Source organism: Oncorhynchus mykiss, chromosome 11 (assembly GCF_013265735.2).
Source record: "Oncorhynchus mykiss isolate Arlee chromosome 11, USDA_OmykA_1.1, whole genome shotgun sequence".
NCBI classification, from domain to species: Eukaryota; Metazoa; Chordata; class Actinopteri; order Salmoniformes; family Salmonidae; genus Oncorhynchus; species Oncorhynchus mykiss.
The window spans coordinates 78,343,997-78,364,682 of record NC_048575.1 but is presented as its reverse complement, the minus strand read 5'-3'; the positions used below and the strand labels follow the sequence as shown (position 1 = coordinate 78,364,682).

At 47.8% G+C, this 20,686-nt stretch overlaps 1 protein-coding gene across 2 annotated transcripts in view; it reads right to left on the bottom strand.

The window, feature by feature from the left end:
* LOC110535128 (iporin) overlaps positions 1-18,324 on the bottom strand; it is a 52,628-nt gene extending 34,304 nt beyond the window's left edge. For both annotated transcript variants that reach the window (XM_036936449.1, XM_036936450.1), the window contains exons 1-3: positions 18,184-18,324; positions 897-2,541; positions 361-630 (exon numbers count right to left, since the gene is read on the bottom strand). In XM_036936449.1, the coding sequence (XP_036792344.1) occupies positions 361-630; positions 897-2,360 (1,734 nt within the window). In that variant the 5' untranslated portion in view covers positions 2,361-2,541; positions 18,184-18,324. The remainder of the gene's footprint in view (positions 1-360; positions 631-896; positions 2,542-18,183) is intronic.
* Between the last annotated feature and the right edge of the window lie 2,362 nt (positions 18,325-20,686).

The window sequence follows — 20,686 nt, the reverse complement described above, 5'->3', positions numbered from 1 at the left end:
AGTAGTCATGTAGTACTGATCTGAAACCTGCAGCCCTCCAGTAGGGGACTTTCCCTTCAACAGTAGTGGATGGTTGTACTGATCTGAAACCTACAGCCCTCCAGTAGGGGACTTTCCCCTTCAACAGTAGTGGATGGTTGTACTGATCTGAAACCTACAGCCCTCCAGTAGGGGACTTTCCCTTCAACAGTAGTGGATTGTACTGATCTGTAACCTGATCTGAAACCTTTGATATGGCCTGGAACAGGACTTGAACCAACAACCTTCCAGTAACTGATCCACCTCTTTAACCTATCTATCAACCCTGATTCAAATAACACTGTCTGATTCTGAACTGAACTAATATCCTACTCCACTCACCTGTGATGACTCTCCTCCCTCCTCCTCTTCCTCCTCCTCCTCCTCTTCCTCCTCCTCCTCCTCTCCTCCCGGTGGCCGCCTGAACAGGTAGTATTCGGTTGGCTGGGTGGCAGTGGGCGTGTCAGGGGCAGGGCTATCCTTGCTGTGCTCATCAGAGCAGCTGGCAACCGATGCGGAGCTTCCCGCAGGGCTCGGGGGCGACGGAGAAGAAAGGTCACAGGTCACCAGCTTATAGTAGTTCTGGGTGGTTACCACCAGACGCGCCTGGCTCTGCAGAAGAAGAAAAAGAAGTTGGAGAAGAAGAGGAAGAGAAAGAAGACTTTATTGTACACAAAGGTCTAGACTAACTGAATTTTGACACTCAGCTTGGAGAGGATGGAGCACAGAGCAGCCATACTACACCACCCAGAAAGCACTTTTTAGTGGTTAAATGTCTAGCTCAACAGCAGCTAGGATTTAACACTGTAAAGCATTTTGTGACAATTTCTGATGTAAAAAAAAAAGGGCTTTATAAAATACATTTGATTGATTCATACCCGCAGACAGGACATGAGGTCACTTCCTGAGTCGGAGTGGGGGGGGTGATAGGAGTTACAGTTGGAGTCCAGGTCTAGAGCCCCCTGGTGTTCAGCTGAGCAGGTGCAGGAGGAGGTGGTGGGGTGAGGGTGAGAGTAGGGTTCGATGAGTAACGGCAGGGTGTTGCTGGAGGGGCAGGGGGGTTGTTGAGAGTGGAGGTGGGGGGGTTCGGTGGGGGAGGTGTGGAGGTCTAGGTAGAAAGCCCCCCCACCTCCGGAGCCTCTTCGACTCCCTGCCTCCTCATCCAGCACTGAGCAGATGCAGACAGAGGAAGAGCAAGATTGGTCGGTGGAGCTGTTGAGGTTGGTGGTCGTGGTGGCCAGAGGTGGCGGCTTGGTAGAGGTTGCCGGGATGCTGTTGTTCATGTTATTATAGATGGCGCTGAAGTTAACCAGCACGCCATCTGAGCTGTTACAGGAAGAGTCGCTGGCGTAGCCCAGCTGGCGTTCCGACGACTCTGAAAACGGTTCCGGGAAATGTTCAAGATAAGTTTGGGAGAGGCCGCAGCAGGAGCAGCGCTGGTGGGCGGCGCCAGAGCCAGAGGAGGAGTCAGCTTGGCTATTGCCCCGTCCCCCACCCCTCATTGGATGATCCTCTTCCTCCTCCTCATCCTCACCCCACTCCTGCTCTCCGCAGTCCATGGAGAGGGTGGAGCCACTGCTGCCGTGGCGACGTGGACTGTCCAATCCCAGCAGGTCCAGGCCCTCCAGGTGGGTGGAGAGATCAGAGGACACGCCCCTAAGGGAGTCCAGCCTCCCTGAGCAGCCCCAAGAGTGCTTACCCAGGGTGCTGTGCAACAGGAAGGGCTTGTGTGTGGTGGACCCCAGGTCGTGGAGATGAAAGGGTGCAATCCCGTCTCCCTCCTCGTCCAGGGCGGAGTTTATATCGCCATGGAGATGAAAGGAGGAGTCTTCCAAATAACCGTTCAGGTTATCACCATCATCTTCCTCCTCTTCCTCCTCCTCATCATCATCATCCTCCTCCGTGTTGAGCAGAAAAGGGTTGTGACGGAGCCGGAGTGGGTTGTTGACCTGTTCTCTTGGCTTCACCCTGGGCATAGTGTGGGCCACCATCACCATCACCTGGTCCTCGCAGTTACTGGATGTCACCGATGAATCATCGCTCCCCGTGCTGCCTCCTCTCCCTCCTCCTCCTCCTCCTCCTCCCTCTCCATCGCCTCCTCCTCCTGTGGAGGTCTGGATGAGGCTGCTGTACACCAGAGCTTCCCTCTGGAGTACATCCTGCTCAGGAAGGGAGGTGGTGCGGCTCAAGCCCAGGGTTTCTGGGTAGCTGAAAGGGTTTGATCTCTTCAGGGACCCCCCTCCTCCACCACAGCCCTGCCGCCCACCAGTCACCTGACAGTGTACCAGGGGGATGTGGTGAACGATCAGGGTCTCGCCAGACAGCTTGGGGGGGTTGTCCATGGTCCCTGGGTGTACCCGGGTATAGGGGTTCAGACAGGGGGCAGGGGTAGGGGTATATGATATGTGGAGGGGTATCGGACAGGGAGTTGGTTCAGTGGTTAGATGCTAAACCCAAAGTTCCAGGGCCTGGAATGCTGAAGGAGAGGTCAGGGAAATTGACTCTGTGGTCTGAGTGGTACATCTGGAAGAGAGAGAGAGAGAGAGAGAGAGAGAGAGAGAGAACGAGAGAACGAGAGAACGAGAGAGAAAGAGAGAGAGAAAGAGAGAGAAAGAGAGAGAGAACGAGAGAGAAAGAGAGAGAGAACGAGAGAGAAAGAGAGAGAGAACGAGAGAGAAAGAGAGAGAGAAAGAGAGAGAAAGAGAGAGAGAACGATAGAGAAAGAGAGAGAGAAAGAGAGATAAAGAGAGAGAGAGAAAGAGAGAGAAAGAGAGAGAGAACGAGAGAGAAAGATAGAGAGAAAGAGAGAACGAGAGAGAAAGAGAGAGAAAGAGAGAGAAAGAGAGAGAGAAAGAGAGAGAGAGAGAGATAGTATTAGAGAAACACACTATCACACAATTTAAAACGTACTTATATCATTGTGATATATGAAGATCTTAAGAAACTTGTGGTTTGGCTCCAAAAGACACTGTCCTTAACATTAACATCACTTTATTGGTCCCAAATTTGACTTCCGCTTTTAACCCACCCCCTCCAAAGACACATACAGTACATACAGGTTTAGGATAGGTGCAGGGGGCTGCCACCCAGGGCACCCTGGGAGCTGTAGTTGTATGGGGTTGAGTGCCTTGCTAAAACGCACAACGGCAGGCAATGGAATCTAGGATTTGATACCAGCTCTGATTCGAGCTCTGATGATTCGACAACCCCCTGCTGATTAAGACAGAGTGGTATTAATCGCCAACGCCGGACACTGTCAATTGGCTTTGTCAGAAATGGCACCTTTATAGCGCTCTAGTTGTAGTCATTGCTACATACTGTACATCTGATTTTCCCAACTGATTTTTCCCGTAGGACCCGGGATTCAAACTGGCAACACTCTGGTAGCTGGCTTGCTTCTCAAACCGCTAGGCTACCTGCCGCCAGTCTTAAATAACCGGTCATGTCATTCATTCAGTTCGGCAGTGGATGACTCATGAGTCACTGCCACGTGAGGTGGAGTCAGTGGAGTCCTCCTCTCACTCTCCTCTCTCTACCACAGCTTCATCAGACTGTCAAACAGGCCTATGAGCTCACCCATCTCATTTGAGCTCACAGATCTTAAGACTTCCACAATCTTTACATACTTTCATCACTAACGACTACTCAAATCCATTGGATATGCGTACATTTAGACAGCTTCCTCATACGCACCCTGACACAGGGGCAGACTAATCCAGACTCAACACCTACTCAGGAGGAGTAATCCCAACTCAGAAATAATCCTAGAAAGATGAATCATCCTGAAGGAAGGAAGGAAGAAAGAGACAGACAGACAGACAGACAGACAGAGACAGACAGACAGGAACCAAGGACTGATCACCCCAATCTACAAACTACAAAAGCAACCTTGGGAAAATCCTCTGCATTATCATTAACAGCACACTCAAACATTTCTGCAGTGAAAACAATGTAATGAGCAAATGTCAAATTGGCATTTTACCAAATTATTGTACAACAGACCACATATTCACCCTGAACACCCTAATTGACAAACAAACAAACCAAAACAAAGGCAAAGTCTTCTCATGCTTTGTTGTTTAAAAAAAAAAGCCTTCGACTCAATTTGGCATGAGGGTCGGCTATACAAATTGATGCTGGGGTACCTGCTCCTGCTGACTCCATGGTGGTGTGTAATTCTGCCAGATTGTATGTGCAACTGGTCAACTGGAGTCAGATGCAGGAGAGCAGAGATGAGTGAACAGGCACACTTTAATTGGCAGAAGCAAAAGTCGGACTCAACAGCGTCACAACACTCCAGCCAAAGGCAAATGTGAAATAGTGCACTGGTCACTCCCCCGGCCAGTCCTGGCAATAGGATCGCAGAAACCTACCCACATCCAGGTTCACTCTCTCCACCTGCCCATTACTCTCAGGGTGAAAACCTTGGGTAAGGCTGATCGACACCCCCAGACGCTCCAAGAACGCCTTCCACACCCTCGAAGTGAACCGGGAACCCCGATCAGACACAATATCCTCAGGCACCCCGTAGTACCGGAAGATGTGTGTAAACAGGGCCTCCGCAGTCTGTAGGGCTGTAGGGAGACCGTGCAGAGGAAGGAGACGGCAACTCTTAGAGAAACGATCCACAACAACCAGGATCGTGGAATTTCCCTGTAATGGGGGAGATCGATCAGGAAATCGATCGACAGGTGCGACCATGGCTGTTGTGGAACGGGTAAGGGGTGTAGCTTACCTCTTGGAAGGTGCCTAGGAGCCTTACACTGGGCACACACCGAGCAGGAGGAAACATAAACCCTCACGTCCTTAGCCAAAGTGGGCCACCTGTACTTCCCACTCAGACAGCGCACCATCTGACCGATGCCCGGATGACCAGAGGAGGGTGACATGTGGGCCCAATAGATCAGCAGGTCACAAACAGCAGACGGAACGTACTGACGCCCCACGGGACACTGCAGGGGAGCGGGAACTGCACATAACGCCTGCTCAATGTCCGTGTCCAGCTCCCACACTACCGACGCCACCAGGCAGGAGGCCGGGAGTATGGGTGTAGGATCAATGGGCCGCTCCTCTGTGACTTACAGCCGGGACAGTGCGTCTGCCTTCACGTTCTGGGAACCTGGTCTGTAAGAAAGGGTGAAACTAAAACGGGTGAAAACCATGGCCCACCTTGCCTGGAGAGGGTTCAGTCTCCTCACTGCCCGGATGTACTCCAGACTGCGGTGGTCATTCCAGATGAGAAAAGGGTGTTTAGCCTCCTCAAGCCAATGTCTCCACGCCTTCAAGGCCTTGACGACAGCCAACAGCTCCCGGACCCACACGTAATAGTTCTGCTCCGCTGGGCTGAGCTTCCTTGAGAAGAAAGCACAGGGGCGGATCTTCGGTGGCGTACCCGAGCGCTGAGTAAGCACGACTCCAATCCCAGCCTCGGACGCATCCACCTCCACCATGAACGCCAAAGAGGTATCCGGATGGGCCAGCACGGGAGCCGATGTAAACAGAGCCTTCAGGCGACCAAAAGCCCTGTCTGCCTCAGCCGACCACTGCAAACGCACCGGGACCCCCTTCAGCAGTGAGGTAATGGGAGCCGCAACATGACCAAAACCCCAGATAAACATCAGGTAGTAATTGGCAAACCCTAGGAACCGCTGCACCTCCTTTACCGTGGTGGGAGTCGGCCAATTTTGACGGCTGAAATGCGGTCACTCTCCATCTCCACCCCTGAGGTGGAAATGCGGTGCCCTAGGAAGGAGACGGACTGTTGAAAGAACAGCATTTCTCAGCCTTGATGTACAGGTCATGCTCCAACAGTCGACCAAGCACCCTGCGCACCAGGGACACATGCTCGGTGCGTGTAGCGGAGTATATCAGAATGTCGTCAATATACACCAAAACAGCCTGAAAATTTTGTGAACAAAGGCTTGGAAGACTGATGGAGCATTCATCAACCCATACGGCATGACGAGGTACTCATAATGCTTTGAGGGTCGTGCTGAACGCCGTCTGCCACTTGTCTCCCTCCCGGATACGCACCAGGTTGTAAGCGCTCCTGAGATCTAGTTTGGTGCATTGACTCAATTGCTGTGGCATTGCTGTGGCGACGAGAGGTAGCGGGTAACTATACCTCACAGTGATCTGGTTTAGACCTCGATAGTCAATACACGGGCGCAGACCTCCCTCCTTCTTCTTCACAAAAAAGAAACTCGAGGAGCCGGGTGAAGTGGAGGACCGAATGTACCCCTGACGCAGGGATTCGGAGACACATGTTCCCATAGACGCCGTCTCCGCCTGTGACAGGGAAAACACGTGACTCCTAGGAAGTGCGGCGTCTACCAGGAGATTTAACGCACAATCCACCTGTCGATGGGGTGGTAATTGAGTCGCCTTTTTTTTGGAGAAGGCGAGAGCCAAATCGGCATAGTCGGGGGGAATGCGCACGGTGGAGACCTGGTCTGGACTTTCCACCGTAGTCGCACCAACAGAAACGCCTAAACACCTCCCCGAGCACTCCCGCGACCACCCCCGTGAGAGCCCTCCGTTGCAATGAAACAGTGGGGTCATGACAGGGTAACCAGGGTAGGCCTAGCACCACGGGAAACGTAGGAGAGTCAGTGAGAAAGAGACTGATTCTCTCCTTATGACCCCCCTGCGTCACCATGCCCAGGGGAGCGGTGGCCTCCCTGATCCACCCCGACCCCAATGGTCGACTGTCTAACTGGGAAGGGCACATCCACTGTAACAATGGGTATTCCTAAACTATGAGCAAATGCTCCGTCTATAAAACTACCAGCCGCGCCTGAATCGATTAGCGCCTTATGCTGGGAATGCGGGGAAAACTCAGGAAACATGACATGCAAAAACAAGTGTGCAACCGAGGGCTCTGGGTGAGAATGGTGCCGACTCACCTGGGGTGACGCTAGAGTGCCCTGCTTGCCACCTCGACTCTCAGAGGAACCAACCCGGCACCGCCCGGCAGTGTGACCTCTGCGGCCACAGATGGTGCAGGTGAAAGCCCCCCTTCCGGCGTCCCTGGGCGCAGTACCTCCCAGCTCCATAGGCACCGGAGCGGTGGTGCTGGGAGAGGGAACCAACAGAGTCCTCTATGGACGTCCGCAGGTGATCAGCAGGTTATCCAACCGAATGGACAGGTCCACCAGCTGGTCGAAGGTGAGGGTGGTATCCCTACAGGCCAACTCCCGCGCAGGCAGTAGCGGTAGTGGTCGATGAGGGCCCTGTCGTTCCAGCCCGCTCCTGCGGCCAGGGTACGAAATTCCAGGGTGAACTCCTGGGCGCTCCTCATCCCCTGCCTCAGGTGGAAGAGACGTTCACCCACCGCTCTACCCTCGGAGGATGGTTGAAGACTGTCCAGAAGTGGTGGGTCCAATGCCACATCTCCTTCTACCCACACGGTGTTAGCCCACTCCAGAGCTCTCCCGGAGAGGCACGAGACAAGGGCGGACACCCTCTCCCTTCATGAAGGAGCCAGATAAATGGTGGCCAGGTCCAGCTGTAGTAGACTGGGACCGGGTACAGGAGGGACGAGTAGTGGTAACTCCTGTTGTGCTGTTGGAGGCACTGGGGGGACTCTCTGCCTCTCCCAGCGGTCCATGGTCTGGACGATGCGGTCCATCGTGACGCCCAGAGTGGTTGTAGCATTGCCGCGTGTTCTCTGACACGCTCCTCTACCCCTATAACTGGGGTACCTGCTCCTGCTGACTCCATGGTGGTGTGTAATTCTGTCAGATTGTGTGTGCAACTGGTCAACTGGAGTCAGGTGCAGGAGAGCAGAGATGAGTGAACACACTTTAATTGGCAGAAGCACAAGTCGGACGCAACAGCGTCACAACACTCCAGCCAAAGGCAAAAGTGAAATAGCGCACTGGTCACATAAAATAATGAACAACAATACAATACCCGGGAAAAAAACAGCCTGACGCGTCACACAATAAATGTAACGAACAATTACACACACAGACATGGGGAGGGGGACAGAGGATAATGTACACGTAGATTGATGAGAGAATGTAAACCAGGTGTGAGGGAAGACAAGACAAAACAAATGGAAAATGAAAGGTGGAGCGGCGATGCCTAGAAGACCGGTGACGTCGACCGCCGAGCGCCGCCCGAACAAGGAGAGGAACCGACTTTGGCGGAAGTCGTGACAGATGGAAAGTGGAATTGGGGAAAGAACAGGCAACATTATAAAATCCATGTACACAAACAACAAGTGTGCGGTTAAAAACACACACAGACGCAGCTTAAGACCCACCCTCTTCAACGTATATATCAACGTATTGGCGAGGGCACTAGAATAGTCTGCAGCACCCGGCATCACCCTACTAGAATCTGAAGTCAAATGTCTACTGTTTGCTGATGATCTGGTGCTTCTGCCACCAACCAAGAAGGGCCTACAGCAGCACCTAGATCTTATGCACAGATTCTGCCAGACCTGGGCCCTGACAGTAAATCTCAGAAAGCCCAAAATTTGGTCTTCCAAAAAAGGTCCAGTCGCCAGGACCACAAATACAAATTCCATCTAGACAACATTGCCCTAAAGCACACAAAGAAACTATATAAACCTTGGCCTAAACATCAGCGCCACAGGTAACTTCCACAAAGCTGTGAACGATCTGAGAGACAAGGCAAGAAGGGTATTCTATGCCATCAAAAGGAACAAAATTCAACATACCAATTAGGATCTGGCTAAAAATACTTGAAAAAGTTACAGAACCCATTGCCCTTTATGGTTGTGAGGTCTGGGGTCCGCTCACCAACCAAGAATTCACAAAATGGGACAAACACCAAATTGAGACTCTGCATGCAGAATTCTGCACAAATATCCTCTGTGTACAATGTAAAACACCAAATAATGCATGCAGAGCAGAATTAGGCCGATACCCACTAATTATCAAAATACAGAAAAGAGACAAGATTAAATTCTACAACCACCTAAAAGGAAGCGATTCCCAAACCTTCCATAACAAAGCAATCATCTACAGAGATGAACCTAGAGAAGAGTCCCCTAAGCAGGCTGGTCCCGGGACTATTCACAAACACAAATATAGCCCCAGGACAGCAATATAATTAGACCCAACCAAATCACGAGAAAAACAAAAAGATAATTACTTGACACATTGGAAAGAATTAACAAATAAACAGAGCAAACTAGATTGCTATTTGGCCCTAAAAAGAGAGTACACAATGGCAGAATACCTGACCACTTTGACTGACCCAAACTTAAGGAAAGCTGTGACTATGACAGAGAAAGAGACAAAGAGACAGAGAGACAAAGAGACAGAGAGACAGCGGGACAGCGGGACAGAGAGACAGAGTCAGAGAAATATATAAATAGATGTTGACCTTTTAGAACAGAGACTGACAGTGCAGGTGTTGGTTAGAGACAGTAGACACACACACACACAATAGACTGCTCTATCTGCTGAGCGAGCTACAGATTAGCATTGCGGGTCAAGTCCATTCAATCTCAGCGGGCAATTCCCAGGCTAACTGAAATGCCTCTCCTGCCAGGTGCAAGAATAACCCTTCAAACGGTGACTGATTAGCCACCTGACAGCTTCACTGTTGCTGAGAGTTCCTTGTCTGATTCTGTTTCCAGAGAGGGAAAGTGGTGCTAACAGGATTAGCCTTGCCTATTAGTTTATTTTAGCGCTCTGAGGACAAGCAAACAATCACCACACCAGATGCTAACAGCAATAGCCTAGCGTGTCAGCACTCTGAGGACAAGCCAACAATCACCACACCAGAAGCTAACAGCAATAGCCTAGCGCGTTAGCACACTGAGGACAAGCCAACAATCACCACACAAATTCAGACTAAAACTAACAGCATTAGCCTAATGTGCTAGCATTCACCCACCCACTGTTGACCCTTGAAATGGGATTAAGGGATTGTCTGAAGGATCTGGTTGGGTTTAAATATCCCATACTATTATTTTTAACCCCTAAAAGTGACAACATATTTATAACCCTAAAAGTGCCAACTGGGATCATTTTGAAAAATGTTAATTGGTAATGTAAGGGCGTTCGTCTGTAGGAGGAAGAGAAGCGGACCAAAGCGCAGCGTGGTGGTTATTCATGTTTTAATAAATCACTACACATGAACAAACTAACAAAAACAAGAAATGTGAAACGCAAAACAGTCCTATCCTGTGACACCAAACACAGTGACAGGAACAATCACCCACCAACCACACAGTGAAACCCAGGCTACCTAAGTATGATTCTCAATCAGAGACAACTAATGACACCTGCCTCTGATTGAGAACCATACTAGGCCGAAAACATAGAAATGCCCCAAAACATAGAAAAACAAACATAGACTGCCCACCCAACTCACGCCCTGACCATACTAAATAAATACAAAACAACAGAAATAGAGGTCAGAACGTGACAGGTAATGATTACAAAGAGACAATGTATGTCAAGATAACCTTTTGTAACACAAGTAAAGGGTTTTAATATACATTTCTGTATGTTTAAAAAAAATAGTTTTGAACAGTGATTTTTGATCAATTTCATCCATAGCAACTTTCATGAAAACATTTGTATCATTCAAATGTTGTGTTTCTGTGAAACTCAGATGCTAAGAAATTGTCAGTTGAGCTAAATCTGTCATACTGTACCGGTAAGACCTATGATGGCCACTGCTATGGGCGCAAGTGCCATCAGACTTTTAGCTGTAACTTTGCAATGCTATATGGGATGTTAACTTAGTTCCAATTGTATCTGAAAGATGAGAGCATAGTTGGAATACACTGGAAGCTTCATATCTTTTTAGTTGTTTTTTTGCCGTTATAGTGGCTGCCATGCCCTAATGGTCAAATCTTGGGCTGCTCCATATCTATATATTTTAGTACGGTCACACCTTGATCTGTTTCCCATTATTCAAACTCCCTTTTTTTGTTATTCTGCTGGGGGTTGACCGGTCTAAGTCTCGGGTGCTCACCGACTCTGGGACAGATGAGAGTTTTATGGGCACTATCCTGGTATCTGAGCTAGGTATCTCCATACAACTCCTCTCCGCCCCCATGGACGCCAGAGACACTGGACAGCCGCTCTATTGGCAGGGTCACGCACAGCACAGTTCCCAATAAACTGCGGGTATCAGGCAATCACAGTGAGTCCATGCAGCTTCTCCTCATCAAATCTCCCCACTTCCCTGTTGTTTTGCGATTCTCATGGCTCCAGAAGCACAACCCCGTTAGTGACTGGACGATGGGTTCAATCCTGGGTTGGAGCCCGTTCTGCCGCTCACATTGCCTTAAGGTGGCGTCGCCTGCCCCGGGACGTCCGCCTCCGGGGTTAAGTTCAGCCTCGGATTTCTCTGCCGTTAACGTAGATTACCATGACCTGGAGGTTTTCAGCAAGGCTCGTGCTACCGCTCTTCCTCCACAAGCGCCTTAACTCTATTCACCAGGTTCAACTTCACCATCTCCTACCGCCCAGGGTGCAAAAATGTGAATCCTTATGCCCTCTCTCGCTTGTACAGTTCTGCTGCCACATTCTCTGAATCTGAGACCATCCTCCCTAACTCATGTCTTGCGGATTCGGTTGTCTGGGGTATTGAGGCCCTGGTCCGCAAGGCACAACGTTCCCAGCCAGACCCAGGTGGGGGGTCCGGCTAACCGGATGTTCGTCCCTGATTCGGCCTGGTCTCAGGTCCTGGAATGGGCTCATTCCTCCAGGCTAACCTGTCATCCTGGCGCCCATCAAACCCTGGCCTTCCTCCGACAACGCTTCTGGTAGCCCACTATGGTTCCTGACGTCTCGGCCTTCATCTCTGCATGCACGGTGTGTGCTCAAAATATTACTATGCGGCAAGCTCTGTCTGGCCTCCTTCAGCCACTCCCTGTTCCTCATTGACCCTGGTCCCATATTTCCCTGGATTTTGTCACTGAGCTCCCTCCGTCCGATGGCAACACCACCGTCCTTACGGTGGTAGACAGGTTCTCTAAAGCCGCCCACTTCATCTCGCTCCCCAAGTTACCGTCAGCCAAGGAGACGGCCCAGCTCATGGTGCAGCACTCTACCAGCCCCACCACCTGGAGCCTGCAACTGGTCTGGGTGGAGTATGCTAGGAACACTCGGACACTGGGCAATCCCCTTTCGACTGCTCCATGGGATATCAGCCCCAGCTCTTCCCGGAGCAAGAAGTTGAAGTCAAGAAACACTCAGCCCAGATGTTCGTCACCCTCAGCCCAGATGTTCGTCAGCTCGGTCGGCTCTTCTCAAGACCACCTCCAGGTACCGTTGACAAGCATCGGCAAACTTTCATTGGTCCTTTCCCCATCTCTAGAGTCCTTAGTCCCACTGTTGTTTGTCTGCTGTTACCCAGTACCCTCCGTATACACCCTACTTTTCATGTGTCCAGGATTAAGCCCTTATCTCACAGATACTGTATTTGTCTTGTGGTTCCAGGCCCACCCCTCCTCCCTGTGTCATCGATGGCCATCCGACGTACACAGTGAGACGTCTCCTGAGTGTTCGACCACAGGGCAGGGGTTTCCGGCTTTCAACCACACACAGGCGCACACACAAACACATGCAGTCAAAAATGCACGCAGACAGGACACAGGAAATCAAACACACTTACACACACCAAACACCAAATAACCAATAAACACAATACGAAAACGTTGCGTCTGAATGAGGGCTGAAGTGTCAATAAATACCCATTTCTGTCTTGTGTTGATGGTGTGCTCATAGAGGCCCAACACATACAGGATCATCCATTACAGACAACAGAACAAACCCAAACGATTTATTTTCAAATAAACTGGGCTACGGCTCTGTGTTGTTGGGTCACTGGCATGGCAGGAATACACACAATCTTTTTAGCTAGTCTATCACACGCCTCAATGACCTGGCCTTCTGTCTGTTTCTCTGAAAGCACTCTCCTCGAATATCCCCTGTCTTCTTCTATCTATCCACCCAGCGAGAGAAAGAAAGAGAGACAAAGAGAGAGAGATGGGGGAGAGAGAGAGTGAGAGAGAGAGAGAGAGAGAGAGAGAGAGAGAGAGAGAGAGAGAGAGAGAGAGAGAGAAATAAGAGAGACCACACAGGTTCTCTTGCCATGCCAATAAAGGAATTTGAATACACACACACACACACTTTAAGGGAAAGCTGCAAACAAAGGACATCATCCTCCTCCCTGCCTCCCCTCCCTGTGACCCGCTCCCTCCCTTCCTCACTCTTACATCATTAGTGTGAACAAAGGACATCATCCTCCTCCTCCCCCCCGCTCCCTCTCTTCCTCGGGTCTTACATCATAAGGTCTGGGCTGGGACTCAGAGCAGACCTTCCCAGAGACGGTGCACCCCGAGCAGCTACAGAGATGGGTATTATTACCAACACCACACTACGGTGCCTTCAGAAAGTATTCACACCCCTTGAATTGTTTACACGTTGTTACGTTACAGCCTGAATTTACAAAGGATTGTATTGAGATTGTGTGTCACTAGCCTACACACAATATCCCCATAATGTCAAATTGGAATTGTGTCTTTAGAAATGTTTGCAAATTAATTCAAAAAGACGAGCAGAAATGTATTGAGTCAATAAGTATTACTTGAGGTTTTCCTTTGTTATGGCATTCCTAAATAAGTTCAGGAGTAAAAATGTGCTTAATATGTCACATAATAAGTTGCATGAACTCATTCTTTGTGCAATAATTGTATTTAACTTGATTTTTGAATGACTACCTCATCTCTGTGCCCCAAACATACAATTATCTATAAGGTCCCTCAGTCGAGCAATGAATTTCAAACACAGATTCAATCACAAAGATCAGGGAGGTTTTTCAAAGCCTCGCAAAGAAGAGCACCGATAGGTAGAAAAAAACATTTTTAAAAGCAGATGCTGAATATCCCTTTGACCATGGTAAAGTTATTCATTACAGTTTGGATGGTGTATCAATACACCCACTTCCTAACTCAGTTGCTGGAGAGGAAGGAAACTGCTCAGGGATTACACCATGAGGCCAATGGTGACTTTAAAACTGTTACAGAGTTTAATGGCTGTGATAGGAGAAAACTGAGGATGGATCAACAACATTGTAGTTACTCCACAATACTGACTTAAATGACAGAATGGCAGTGAAAAGAAAACAAATATTACAGAACAAAAATATTCCAAAACATCCTGTTTGCAATGAGGTAGTAAAGTAAAACTGAAAAAAGCTAAGAAATGAAATATGTTTGAGGGAAATCCAACAACACACCACTGAGTACCACTCTTCATATTTTCAAGCATGGTGGTGGCTGCATCATGTTATGGGTATGCTTGTCATCGGCAAAGACTAGGGAGTTTTTTTAGGATAAAAAGATATGGAAGAGAGCTAAGCCCAGCAAAATCCTAGAGGAAAACCTGGTTCAGTCTGCTTTCCAACAGACCCTGGGAGACAAATTCACCTTTCAGCAGGACAATAGCCTAAAACACAGGGCCAAATATACACTGGAGTTGCTTACCAAGATGACATTGAATGTTCCTGAGTGGCCTAATTACAGTATTGACTTAAATGATCACCAACCAACTTGACAGAGTTTGAAGAATTTGAAAAAGAAGAATGTGCAAATTGTGTACGATCCAGGTGTGAACAGCACTTAGAGACAAAAAGACTGTCAGCTCTAATCGATGCCAAATGTGATTCTAACATGTATTGAGTCAGGGATGTGAATACTTATGTAAATGAGATATTTCTGTATTTCATTTTCAATACATAAAAAAAAAAATCAAAACATGTTTTCACTTTGACATTATGGGTTATTGTGTGTAGATGGGTGAGAAAAAGCATCAATTTAATCCATTTTGAATTCAACACAACAAAATGTGGAATAAGTCAAGGGGTATGAATACTTTCTGAAAGCACTGTCCCTCCCTACATCTCTGATAGAGCCCCCAGATACAACGACAAGTCACTACCAACCCAGTCCCTTCCTTGTCCATGTCTCTTTCTCACCTCCCTCCTCCCTCCCTCCCCTTCTCCCACCCACTCTCTCTCTCTACCACTTCCCTCCCTCCTCCCGCTCTCCCCTTCTCCCACCCCCTCTCTCTCTACCACCTCCCTCCCTCCTCCCTCCCTCCCCTTCTCCCACCCCCCCTCTCTCTACCACCTCCCTCCCTCCTCCCTCCCTCCTCCCTCCCTCCCCTTCTCCCACCCACTCTCTCTCTACCACCTCCCTCCTCCCTCCCTCCCCTTCTCCCACCCACTCTCTCTCTACCACCTCCCTCCCTCCTCCCTCCCTCCCCTTCTCCCACCCCCTCTCTCTCTACCACCTCCCTCCCTCCTCCCTCCCTCCCCTTCTCCCAACCCCTCTCCCACCCTCCTGCCCTCCCTCCTCTCTCTCTACTACCTCTCTCCCTTCTCTCTCTCCCTCCTCTCTCCCTCAAACCTCTCTCAATCCCTCCCCTCTCTCTCCCTCCCTTTCTCCCCCCTCTCTCCCTCCCTAATCTCTCTCTACCACCTCTCTCCCTCTTCTCTCCCTTCTCTCTCTCCCTCCTCTCTCCCTCAATCCTCTCTCAATCCCTCCCCTCTCTCTCTCCCTCCCTCCCTCTCTCCCTCCCTCCTCTCTCTCTACCACCTCTCTCCCTCTTCTCTCCCTTCTCTCTCTCCCTCCTCTCTCCCTCAATCCTCTCTCAATCCCTCCCTCTCTCTCCCTCCCTCCCTGTCTCCCCCTCTCTCCCTCCCTCGTCTCTCTCTACCACCTCTCGCCCTCCCTTTCTCCCACCTCTCTCCCTTCCTCCCCTCTCCCACCTCTCTACACCTCCCACCTCTCTCTCCCACCTTTCTTCCACCTCTCTCCCTCAACCCTCGCCCTCCCTCCCTCCCTCCCTCCTGCCCTCCCTCCCTCCCTCCCTCCCACCCTCCCTCCCTCCCTCCCTCCCTCCCTCCCTCCCTCCCTCCCTCCCTCCCTCTCAAGAGTTCCTTCCCTTACCTGACTATAAGAAGATTACTCTCTTTACGTAACATAGTAGCTTGATGTACAAGTTGTCTCTAGTGAAATGTCTACTAAGTATACTGTAAATAAACACAGGTAAGTAGAGCATGCAACTGCCTCTCTAGTTATCTCTAATGCAGGATGGATGATGTATCTCTGTTATATTGTGTTGTGTTGACATTCTGTAGACATAGAAAGGGAAAGGAGATAGCTGCACATTCTGTAGATCAGATGAAGTAAATGTAATTATAATAATTAGCCAATGACAGTAAGCTGACTTCATCAGGGTTCCTCAATAGTCTGTAGCCTCACATCTATAAGGCTTTGGGACTGCTGATACAGTGTTTCTCAACATTCTGTAGCCTCACATCTATCAGGCTTTGGGACTGCTGATACAGTGTTTCTCAACATTCTGTAGCCTCACATCTATCAGGCTTTGGGACTGCTGATACAGTGTTTCTCCCCTCTCCACCCCTCTTTTCTCCTCTCCCCGTCTCATAAGAAATACACTGGATGTAATACAATGTATTATACAGCCTGATAGACATATGCACACACCCACCCACCCACCCACAGACACCCACACACCTAACCCACCCGCCCGCACACCTACCTACCCAAACCCCACCAATACACACACACATCCACACCTACCCACCCACCAGCCTGATAGACATAGGCAAACAGGGACGAGACGACCAGGGAGGAGACAGACACAGTTAAGCCGCAGCTGGGCTGCTTAAGGCCGGGGGCGACACGCCCGAACATGTGCTCGCCTGTCCGGGTTATGTGAGACATTCCCCGGTAGACCTACAGACATGTAAAGCTGCGAAGCAGCTGCGTGGTAGCATAGGCCTGCTGTTGAAATGATGTACTTGCCCTGTCTGTGTTGAGCAGATATCACATCAGACATGAAAGTACCTGTCAGCCAGAACTAAAATGGAAAAATGCGGGATACATAACAGGACGATACGCAGCAGCACAGGACCGTTTGGTTGCATCTCGCTCTCTCTCGATAGGGGTTTAATAGGTTACATGGCAATGAAAACACCCATAAGCGAAAGGGAAATATGGGGCAAGAGAAAGCGCTGCTTTTGTTATCGCAAAATGGAATATGTCTGATAGCAGACCAAGTGATCCATCATATTAATATGTTGGTGATACGAGTCATACGAGCCGGAATATTTTTTGATAAATCCATCGGTTACGTTATAGAGCATATATGCTATCATAATAGACCTAGGCTATACTCTCACTAATCGATAACATAGTAAATATAGTGTATCCATAATTGAACAACGTGGATATCTTGTTATGTTAACATATTTAATATTTCCGCGTTAGCGTTGACGTGCACGGTCTATTCCCAAAACAACAATATAAATACACCCAACATCACCCCTCCCATATGTGGTGATCACTGGGAATGCGCGCACCCAAATCGATACAATGATGGTTTTGGAGACAATGTAACTGGGTATGCTAAAAGGAAAGCCCGTTACATGGCAACGTATGATTCCTTTCCAGTCCCAGAACCGCTACATAGAAAATATAGAATACTCTAGTCTAAAACACCCACAAAAGTACCGAACGTGTCAAGAAAATTGGCTGATTGGCTGTTGTTTCTGTTCTGTTTAGTTGAGAATGTCGATGACAGGTCTGTGTTAATTATGTAGTCCAGCCTCCACCATTATCATCCACCGCCCGGTACCGTGTGTCAAACCGCTTCCTCGCCTTTGTAAGGATTCAGTGCGAGATGATGGCACATGGGCAATGTCTGTTTATCTTGTTATTTAACCACATAGCCAATAATCAATCACTTGGTTTCTCACCAATATTGCCATTTAATACATATATGTGCCATGCATTGTCATTAAGATGGCGTTAATTAGGCCTAATGGAGGTTGCGCTGTGTTGTCGCGAGCACTATAGTCGAATGTCTTTGGATAAAGAGTCAAGATCAGAAAGTCAACAATGGGATTAAACACCACACGATTAAATAGTTTACATTCGAAACGATCTAGACATGTCAATAACCGCATTTTTTTAAAGGAAGACCTGTTTTTACTGCGCCTTCACCGTTATGATGCTACGGCATCATTTTCCAGCTTCCCATTCAATGCTGTCCAAGCAATTCTGCATTGCCTCTCCCTCTCTCCCCATTATATCGAAGCATGCTATTAGAAAGCCACGAAAACGATTATACATACGTTTAAGCAGGTTGTCAACGATGATGTTATTATCGTGTCAATAGTATCCACATGTCAATTGTTGTCAATAACCACGGGTATAATATGCCAAATCCTAGACGAACGGAACTTGTTTTTTCTGCTCCCGACCAGCAGCGTTGCAGCTCTCGACAGCGCAGCAGCAGCGTAGAACGGGGCTCTTACGTCAACTCCGATTCATCTCTACTCTCCCGCATAGGGATTCGGTCAGGCCCAATACGGAGAGGATCAAGTGAAATACCTGTATCTCTAACTTCCTGTAGGCTGGTTTCCAATGTATGGGCAACCTGCAGGCAGGGGTCATGTTTGTATGTTTGTTCTATGACACTAACATTATAATTCTCACTATTTCTATTAAATTCAAGGGGCTTTATCATGCTCTCTCTCTCTCAATTCAATTAAATTCAAGGGGCTTTATTGGTATGGGAAACATATGTTAACATTGCCAAAGCAAGTGAGTTAGATAATATACAAAAGTAAAATAAACAATAAAAATTAAGAGTAAAAATTACACTCACAGAAGTTCCAAAACAATAAATACATTAGCAATGTCATATTATGTATATGTACAGTGTTGTAACAATGTACAAATGGTTAAAGTACAAAGGGAAAATAAATAAGCATAAATACGGGTTGTATTTACAATGGTGTTTGTTCTTCACTGGTTGCCCTTTTCTCGTGACAAGAGGTCACAAATCTTGCTGCTGTGATGGAATTTCACCCAGTAGATATGGGAAATGATCAAAATCGGGGTTGTTTTCAAATTCTTTGTGGATCTGTGTAATCTGAGGGAAATATGTGTCTCGAATATTGTCGTACATTTATTTGGCAGGAGGTTAGGAAGAGCACCTCAGTTTCCACCTCATTTTGTGGGCAGTGTGCACATGGCCTGTCTTCTCTTGAGAACCAGGTCTGCCTACGGCGGCCTTTCTCAATAGCAAGGCTGTGCTCACTGAGTCTGTACATAGTCAAAGCTTTCCTTAAATTTGGGTTAGTCACAGTGGTCAGGTATTCTGCCGCTGTGTACTCTCTTTTTAGGGCCAAATAGCATTCTAGTTTGCTCAGTTTTTTTGTTAATTCTATCCAATGTCTCAAGTAATTATCTTTTTGTATTCACATGATTTGGTTGGGTCTAATTGTGCTGATATCCTGGGGCACTGTGGGGTGTGTTTGTGTTTGTGAACAGAGCCCCAGGACCAGCATGCTTAGGGGACTCTTTCTCCCTCTCTCAATTCAATTCAAGGTGCTTTATTGGCATGGGAAACATATGTTAACATTGCCAAAGCAAATGAAGTAGATAATATACAAAAGTGAAATACACAAAACAATGAACAGTAAAGTAAACATTACACTGACATTACACTCTCTCCCTCTCATAACTAGCACAGACACTCGGACCCTAAAACATCCCTCAGGTTAGGCATTTAATGAAGGAATAAAAGATGTACAAAATTGTACAGGTCTTATTTTTCTGATTCCGACCCGAGTTTTCTAATCACATTGTGATGGAATCCTGACACACCATCGAGTCAACCTATTTAGGGACTGTCAACAAAGGGCATGATCACAATATTCAAACTTCTTCAGCTCTTACACCAGGTGACATAGAAACATCATTTCAGTTGTCTGCTATTCCTTACATAGAGAGAGGCAAGTTGAACATACTTTGGTTTTCTCAAAATGATCCAAACTTTTCTTTAAATACATATATAGATTTAAACAAAATCACTTAAAATTCAATAGCTCCCATGTGACCTAGACACCTCAAACCATCGTTGGAGTGTTCACAGTGTAGGGACACACATCGAACACTCTTTGGTTTTCTGCACTTCATTTTAAAAAAATTGACCTTCATTCATTAGTTCAAATCTTTACTTAGAATTTCAATAGCTACTTGATCACATGACCTAGGCACCCCAAACAAACGTTTAATGGTTCACTTACAAGATTTTTCATTTGAAAATGTCAAATTATAATAGCTCTTCAACCATGTGACTTAGCAACCTCATTTCAACTGTCCAGCATTACTTAAATAGAGAGGCATGTTGCACATCCTTTAGGTCTCATAAAATCATTCCTACTAACTAACAAAAAATATATGTATATTTATAAAAAAATCACTTAAAATTCTATAGTTCCTTGACCGTGTGACCTAGACACCTCACACCAATGTTGGGGTGTTCACAGCATAAACATTGCACACCCTTTGGTTTTCAGAAAAACAATTTTGTTTTTATTTTACCTTAATTATTTGTAAAATGTTGGATTCAGAATATCAATAGCTCCTTGGTCACATGACCCTCTGCTTTTCACATAAAGCGCTAATGTGATTTGATATAAAATATTGGGAAAAGGAGACAGGTTAAAGAAGAATTTTTAAGCCTTGAGACAATTAAGACATGGATTGTGTATGTGGGCCATTCAGAGTGTGAATGGGCAAGACAAAAAACATAAATGCCTTTGAACGGGGTATGGTAGTAGGTGC